The following is an 8761-nucleotide window of genomic DNA, read 5'->3' as shown; positions in this document are numbered from 1 at the left end:
CAAACTCTTCTGGACCTCAGGAGAATCATACATAATACAAGCCACTCATTGTCACTAAAAACATTTCTATGGGAGGAGGAAAACAAAATATATAGCACATTCCTATCCAAACAATTAAAATGAGAAGATTAATTTAAAAAAGTGTCTAAGGCTCACAAAATACAATGTCATGTCATACCTAATCCTAAGTACATACAACAAACTGAACTTTAGGTAAACTTAGTTGGTAACTTTTTTTTTTTTGAGACAGGTCTCATGTAGCCCAGGCTGGCATCCAATTCACAATGCTCTCTACACCTCCTAAATGCTGATACTAACAACATGGACCACCTTGCTTGACTTGTGATCTCTTTTGAAATGAAAAATATATTTTTCAAAAACACATTATCATCAAATACTCTATTTCAAATACACCCAACTAATAAAGCAGACTATCTCAAAAAGGAATTCTCTGATTCCTGAATGAATTTATGATAGTGAAAACAATTTGGGACTTGGGAAATAACTGTGTCAGAGCTTGCGGCAAGCATAGGGAATTCAGTACCCAGAACCCCTGTAAATAATAAATAGACAGGCGTTCCTGAGTTGCAGCACTAGGCTGTCCTCAGCTTCCACACAGACAGGCACCCGTGCGCCTCTCTATCTGCTCATGGACATGCAAACACACTGCCAAGCTTTTTTAAAACTATTATTTAAAGAATCCCAATTTCACGATGCAGGGAAGCAACTAACACTGAAGATTACTCATAAACTACAAGATTCTATGCTGAGTAACTAAGAACCACCTTCATTGACCTTTTACAGTCTTACTAACACTCTGAAGCTACTTTTTTCGCCCAGTTGGAGAAACCAGGAGGGAAGCAAGGTCAAATAACTTGTCCCCAAACCCTCACTATTGTTGCCCCTGAGATTACAATACAGAATTACCTGACTTTACAAGAGCGCTCTTAACTACATGTGGAAGTCTCCTTCAGGGATTACTATGATCATAACCTCTATGTATGAACATGGCTGTCCACCTACACAATGAACTTCTCAAAACAATTGGAATAAGAGCAAATACTGCCGTAGCACTAAGCAAAACAAAAATTTCGTTGCTCAAACTTTATCATTTTCCATATTGTAATCTGATCCACAAACAGCTGTCATTCAGCTGCAACTGGGACTGCCTCACTGGTCTCAAATTATTACCAAACTTTAATTCTTCATGAACTTTCTTCTTGTGTGGTCCACAAGCCTTTGAACAATGAAACATTCATCAAAATAACACTTTCGCTAGTCAACAGTTTCACAATATAACGAATCTAACTCTTTTTTGGATAAACTCCTTATGATTTAGGATTATAATTCTCTCTCTCTCGGTTGTGTACAGCTTTTGGGATCAGCTTCAACTGGCTGTGTATACTTATATAGGACACGAGTACATTTTATCAGGACAAGTGAAAACCATTTTCTGAGCATTTTACATAATTCTAGAAACAGTTCTATTACATAGGTGTTCACTAAATTCTCCAAGAACTGATTATTTTTAATAATACACAAAGATCTGCCTTCCTGACTTCAAACTGAAATGAGACAGGTCTCAAATAAGCTTTTCTACATGCCCAAATTTTGACACCAACCACACAAAGGAGTTTAACAAAATCAACATACTCTACAATTACAATGTATTTCCAACACCACATCCAAGCAGGTTTTTACTGGAGAGACTAGGATCAGGTTTACTCAAGTGCTCTTTTATCTCAACTGCTTGAATACAAATTAAATCACTGACCTACTACATAGTTAGAAAAGTGCAATGCTAAATCTCAGGTCGGATTATGATCCTCATCAGAACGCTTGCTGGAAAATCTACTTTGTATAAACTTTTATGTCTACGTAATGTTAAGTTTAAAATTTGCAAAAAAAAAAAAATTAACAGTCTGATCTTTTTCTATACCGATTCTCAGACCGAGTCACTGGGGAAAAAAAAGTTCCAAATCACTGATGTAATTAGGTGCCATTTCCAGGACTTACACACCACTGCACTGCATCTTAGAAAAGTTTCTGCCTTTGAAAGGGCTTGTTTACTCAAAACGTAACTTCCTGAACTATCGGAACCAAATACTAACAAATATGTACTCACGTAACTAAATCAAAACTGGTCGCTCAGTCTACACAGAAAGAGTCTTTAAATCAAAACTACGAACGCATTATGCTGTCAATACCCCACAACCACCAACTACTTTATTGAGTATAATACAGGGTAAAACAACAGCAAACTTCTGTCACGTAGAATGTTTACGTCTTTTTTTTTTTTTAACTTCCTGAAGCGTTTCACAGATCTCAAAAACTGAATCTGCTCAGCAGAACTAGTTACACCCTAAGCTACGGCGCTGCGGAATATGACCACCGAACTCTGTAAACCAAATCCTGTTTATGGAGAAAGAGAAAAGAATCTACCGTGTGACTACTAATGCTTCAGGCTGGTATTGCGGAGTAAACACCGGTCGGGTGGCCCGTGACCGAAGAAAGAAACGCCGATCGTTAGGCGGATACAGTTCTTAAGGCTCTAACCCGGGCCGGCCCTGCAGAGAAGGTGTAAACAAACCCATCCCCGCTGCTGCAGAAGGTACACAATGAACCTGCGGCAGAGTGAGGGGGCGGTCTCTAGCCAACTCCAGACCCGGCGGGCCCGGGAAAGGGAAGCAGCGGGGAGACACGGCAGAAACCAGACACTTAGCCCTAATCACCGGCTCTCGATTTCACCTCCGAGTTATCAAAGCCGCGGGTCCCCGGAGGAGCGCGCGCGGACAGGGCAAAGCCCACAACGCAGTCAGCGAGAACCCAGCAGGTCCAGCATCTGCTCCGGGGGACGGGGAGGGCAGGATGTGGTCGCTCTTCCCTCAAACATCCTCCAGTAACCTAAATAACAACGTCTACCCCCCCACCCGCCTCCTCCCAGGCCGCCCCCGGGATCGGGGGCCCGGGAGCGGTGATGGGAGAAGAAATGTTCCAGCGGGCGAGCGACGGGGGTGGTAGTCCGGAGCGCCCCGGGATCGCTGGCTGCACCGAGTCCGCCCCGAGCTCCCGCGCTCCCGCAGCCGCCCGAGGCCCGGAGGGGCTCAGCCGAGGGAAGCGGGCGCGGGGCAGGGGGATGGGCGCGGGCTCGGCCCCTCGCTGCCCCCGGGGCCGCGAGTCGCTCACTGGCCGGCCCACCCTAGCCTCGGGGCCCCGGGCTCCGGCCCACGCTCCCGCGCCTCTCCACCGGCGCCCCGCATTACCTCGGGTCAGATCCAGCGGGACGTTCTCCTCGCCGCTGTCATTCCGCCCTGTGCGAAACAGACACACAAGCCCCGGTTAGGAAGCATCGCAGGCCGCCGGCGGCCAGTGCCCAAGCTCGTCTCCCCCACCCCAGGGCCCGGGGCAGGTTGAGCACCGCGGTGGCGGGCACCGAGCGCGCGGGGTTGAGAGGGCGGCTGCGGGCTTTACCTCGTATTCGGAGGTTCTTCAGCGAGCGGCCGCGGCCGATCGCCGCCATATTGACGGGTTTCAGTCACAACACCGGAAACCTCGCCCAATCGCGCGAGAACCCCTTCCCCTCCCCGCGCGGCGCTCCCGCCCCCCCCCCTCCCCGCACCACGGCGGCGCCCCCGCCCCTCGGCACGGAGCAACACCGCGGGCGTGGAGCAACGCGGCGCGGAGCCGGGGTGGGATGCGGCACCCGGGGCGCGGAGACGGGCCGGGCGTCCGAGCGCAGGCGTGGTGGGAGGCGCCTTTCCCACGGGGGATTCCCATTGATGTGGAGCGGAGTCCGCGCGCTGGCTCGGCCGTGGGCCGGAATGCGGGCCGCTGGCCACCTGCTGAACTGCCCTGCTTGCACTCCCCGCGTGGCTTTAAAGCCCGCTTCCTTACTCCTCGGCTGCAGTTATTTTTATTTAAAAAGGAAAAAGGGAAGAAAGGGGCGGGGAGGGTGATGTAGGGAAGCGCTGCACACTGTTAGGAAGGTCGCTTTGATCCTTTCCCAGAACCGCGGTGCTCCAAGTGAACACGTAACGAAGTTTGTTTGCCACCCACGCTCTGACCATTGAGCTAAGCGGCTCTGCGCTTGATCTTAGGCGAAGCCGCTCTCGGGCCCCCAGGATTTTCCGAGAGCAGGCGGCAGGGTGGAGGTTTGTTTTCGATCCGCCTGGCATCGGACGTGAAAGGAGTACAGAAGCGGGTGTGCAGGGCGGGCGTCCCCGCGCGGGACCGTTCCCGGGCGAGCGCCGGCGCCAGGAGGCCCCGGAGAGGGTTTCCTCTCCGCCTGGAGCCCGGGAGGAGGTTGGGCGCCCCGTCCTGGCTTTCTGTTACTCCTACATCACTGGCTAATGCAGACGTCGTCGTGGTAGATTTTTCTTTTAAAATACACACAAGTAACAATTATTAGTTGTTCGGGTTTCTGGAAGCGGTTTATTACATAGTCATTTGGTCCTTAACCCAGCAACTCCCTTAAACTAGATTACTTACGTGAGAGTATTTTTCTCTCCTCGAATTTCTCATCTCTATTCCAGACTTAAAGGTTAGTTGGTAGTGGAGATTTTGCCTTAACCATTTCTCTTTTATCACAAATATCAAAACCAAATATCTGTTGGAGGAGTAAACACCTTCGATTCCTTCTATGTGATAATGTTCTAAATCAAATCAAAACAAACAAACAACCAAAAACAAAATCCAAAAACACAAAGGAAAAAATTGGAGAAACTTCCCTTGTTCATAATAGTGAACAATTGCAAACAAAAGCCCAAAGGTGCAATTTATGCAAATGTAGTAACCATCTAAAATGACTATGTTGATCTTATGTACTAATTAGTGTCTGTTATTGGGTAAACTATTACAATTTTCCTGTATTAATAAATGTTTGACATATATATATAAATATCAAAGGATCTACTGTAAGACACTTTTTACATACATGTACGTGGGGAAAAAAATCCAAGATGTGTAGCTGAATGTTTACTGCTATTCTTTTCCCTCAATTGTGGGAATACACCTTCGCTTTTTGTTCTTGCTTGGTCATATACACCTTTTAAATAATAGTTGGTCGAGGACAGTTGTGGAAGTAAAAGTTTTTTAAAGAAGAATTAACACCAGGAAAATGAACTGTGCTCTCTGCTTTCTTAAGGAACTACCCCATGTCTGCACATTCCAGGTTCCTCAGGGTGAGATCTGCATTCTGGCATCTGCTGCTGCTCTTAGATTTAAGGATCTAACACAATTATAATGCTTTAAAGAAATATTTCCTGACACTATCAGTACAAGCTTTGATAATAACAAGCTTGCTTCCTTTTTTTTTTTTTTTTTTTTTTTTTTTTTAGCTTTCAAGTCTCAGTGGAAGCTGTTTACTCTATTTCCTGCCTCAGATGACAACCACAAAGCTTAATGCCTGGCCAGGACATTGAAAATTTTATCTTTCGTCCCTCCACACATCACCATCGCTAGGAACAAAAATAGTAGAAATCTGTCAATGAAGATAAAAATAAAGAAAATTCTACCAGATTTTCAAATGATCCTTTTAATGCTATTGTTTATCCTCGCCTGTTTTCAAATTTTCCTAAACTGTTTTAACTTCCTTTTCTTGTTCAGTATTTCCCACAAGTGAGTACAACTGATCCACTTTAGCCAAGGAACTTCTGCACCTATTGCCTTCCTAACTGTGTATTCTTATTTGAAGTCCAGTATTTACTTACTCCATTCTTCCAGATAGCAATGAATGATACTGTTTGCTTCTACTACCTCAGCCATTTAGACGAAGTTATGGTCTTCACATTTGTTCTTAAAGTGGATAGCATTTCTGAGCAAAAGAAAAAAGAGTGTTTGCATTGGCACCACCCAACTGGGAATGAGGAATTTTTTTGGTGCGTTATAACAGGGAATGCATTATACATTATGTTTGAATTTTAAATAATATCAATTATAGTTGGCCCCTGAACAAAGGATACTTATTTTTGTGAAGCCTGGTTGTTTGCTGTGATACTTGTTAAAAGTTGCCCTTGATACTTGTTTTTTTTCCCCTTTGTCTATTTTAAGCCTCCCCCAAAGACTCACTCATTTTGTTTACTTCTTGCTACTTCTGTAATTTTATTTTGATTCTGATCTAGTCACTGTGAAGATGACTTCCTCTTCTTAGTTTTCATTTCCCAGCTAGGTTTCATTTACTGTGTCAATGAATTTCTTTTTCTAATATTAGTCATTGATAAAAAATGTCCTCTGAGACGGAGTCCAAGACCACACCTCTAAATGACAGCTCACTTGAATTGGAAGATACCATGACTTCACTAATAGTCACTGTCTGGGTTCAATTCTCTAACTTGCTGCACACAATTAATAATTCTAAAATTGTATTTTATCACTTGGAGGCGAAGTTACAATACTGAACAGAAACAAAAGCCTCCTTGCCAAACCCTTGGTTCCCTTTAATCTACCTGCTTTGCTACCTGGGCCATATGAAGATAAACTAAGCCAAAAGCCACCAAGTTTGATGTGGCTGTTTCTTGGTAATTTCTCTTTGTTCGAGCAACATGTTTAATATCTAGATGAAGACCATTAAAATGACAAACGATGGAGTCCGTGAGACCAATGTTACCATCCTTCCCCAGGTGGACTGCGGGAATTCATGTTAGATCACATTTAAACAAAGTTAGGTTTGAGGATGATTTAAGCACGTTGAGAATTCCTTAACATTTGATGCTGTCCAAAAATAATTATATAGATTTTATTTTAAATAATTCTGTAAGGCATCAAGGCTCCCTACAAAAGCAGCTTTAAGTGAAGAACAAAGCTCTGTGCATGAATAGGAAATAGCTGTGCATTCAGAACATAGTCTAGAAGCATGTTCCCTGATTTCAGTAGTGGTTGTGGAGTGCTAGAAATCTGAGTGATATTTTTCTTCATTTTTTTATCACTTTATGCTAAAACAATTTTTTACTTGGCTAATCTTTTGTAAGGAAAACTAGAGAAATTTTCTTGGCTATTTTAAAAGCAAATGGCAAACTTTTTTTACAATACTAATTTGGTTAGCACTGAACATATCAAAATTGGTTTTGTATCACTGTCATTAAAAAGAAAGCATTAACATATGTATCCATATATATGCATATATTTACCTATTATTTAGGGAAAATAAAAAAGATAAAATAATTATTAAAGTTACTGCTTTACTAATAGTAAAGATAGTAGCAATAGGATCAAACTAATGCTTAATTCTCTTCTATATTTCTGGCTTAACCTTGTGATATGGCAATTCAAAAAGTCTGGTTTTAAAAATTTTTATTTAATAAAAATAAAACTTGCAACACTTCAAGTTAATATTAAAGTCAATAGCAGAAAACCATTCTATTGCCTGAAGTTTTTAAATCTAGCCCTTGTGTTTCCAGTGTCTTCAGAACTTAGAGCAGGATTTTGAAAAAGTAATTTCACTAATAAATGCCCATCTTCTGTGGCTGTGACTAGTTTTCCCCAGGAAACTAGAAGAAAGAACATATAGAAACCTTCAGCCGAAGGTAACAACACAGTTTCAGAATGCTTCATCTGAAAGATATTTACACAGGTAGGAAAACTCTGTTTCCATCATTTGTAAGAGTGAAAATATGGAAAACTGTGTGATATATTTTATATTTTAATCGTTTCTAGAAGAAAAGAAGCACAGCACTGTGACATCTAAAAGTTCTTGCCCTAGCCCAAGCCTCTGTTGAAAGTACCATGCTCAGTGCCTGTTTGCACATTTTTCCAGAGGAGCAAGAGTAAATACTAACAACCTGATAGGTCACATGCCTTTGGAAGACGCTGGTCATCACGGGACAGAGAGCTCCAAGTGTTTGCACGGCACACACTCTTTCATGGTCACTCCGCTTTGTGTCTCAAACCGTGAGGACGTTAAACTACAGTGAGGGTCTTATTTCTATAAAATGATCAGAGGCTGAGCAGTCTCTGTACTTCTGTTTGGATCTCTTTTAAAATGTCATCTGCAGGAACTGCTTTATTGCTTTTCATAGAGCACTGCTCTTATGAACGACCTTATTTGCTCATAGGGATACATGTCTTTCATACTTTTTGTTACCCAGGGGTTCGAGGAGGAATTACTGAGATATTTTGATATGGAAGAGAATTTAGCTGATACCACGAACTGGCATGTTTCCAAACAACTATGCTTCTTGCCAGCTTCGTGGCAAAACTTCCATAATTCCTGGATATTCTCTGCTTCTTTTACCAGTGGAACTCTGTCTCAGCTCATCAGCAGACCTTTTGTTTGTGTTTTATTTCAGCTGTTCTTTTTAATTGTAACAAGAAATACCTCTATATTCCCTGAAGATATTCTGACTTTCTGTTAATGGATAGAAAGAAGTATTTCTTTTCAGAAAGCGCTGAAGTCAATATTGTACATCTTGAAACATCACTAAAAATATAGAGATATTATATTCATAATCTGCTGATTCTTAAAACGATTGTACTAATCAACTAGCTTTGTAGTATCACTGGTTAACATTTCATGGGACAATTTATACTTAAGAGTTGACTATTAGTGGATAATGCATGTAAATTCCTATCTTGCATAATGGTAATACTTTCAATCTTTAGATATAACATCTAATTGCACCATTATTGCTTTGTTTTCTGTTTTCTTCCTTCCTTTTTTGTTTTTTGTTTTTCCTCTTTTTTTTTTTTTTTTTTTTTTTTTTGAGACAGGCTTTTTTTTTTCAGTCTGGGGTGTCCTGTAACTTACTCTGTAGATCAGGATGGTCTT

At 42.3% G+C, this 8761-nt stretch overlaps 1 protein-coding gene across 4 annotated transcripts in view; it reads right to left on the bottom strand.

Annotated features, from left to right (window-relative positions):
• Positions 1 to 3547, bottom strand: part of Rictor (RPTOR independent companion of MTOR complex 2) — a 99056-nt gene extending 95509 nt beyond the window's left edge. For all 4 annotated transcript variants that reach the window (XM_005356592.3, XM_026783705.1, XM_005356593.3 and 1 more), the window contains exons 1-2: positions 3472 to 3547; positions 3264 to 3311 (exon numbers count right to left, since the gene is read on the bottom strand). In XM_005356592.3, coding sequence (XP_005356649.1) covers positions 3264 to 3311; positions 3472 to 3520 — 97 coding nt within the window. In that variant the 5' untranslated portion in view covers positions 3521 to 3547. The remainder of the gene's footprint in view (positions 1 to 3263; positions 3312 to 3471) is intronic.
• Between the last annotated feature and the right edge of the window lie 5214 nt (positions 3548 to 8761).

The sequence above is a fragment of the Microtus ochrogaster genome, chromosome 19 (genome assembly GCF_000317375.1).
Source record: "Microtus ochrogaster isolate Prairie Vole_2 chromosome 19, MicOch1.0, whole genome shotgun sequence".
NCBI classification, from domain to species: domain Eukaryota; kingdom Metazoa; phylum Chordata; class Mammalia; order Rodentia; family Cricetidae; genus Microtus; species Microtus ochrogaster.
The sequence above is the reverse complement of the archived record's forward strand: the minus strand, read 5'-3'. Positions and strand labels throughout refer to the sequence as shown.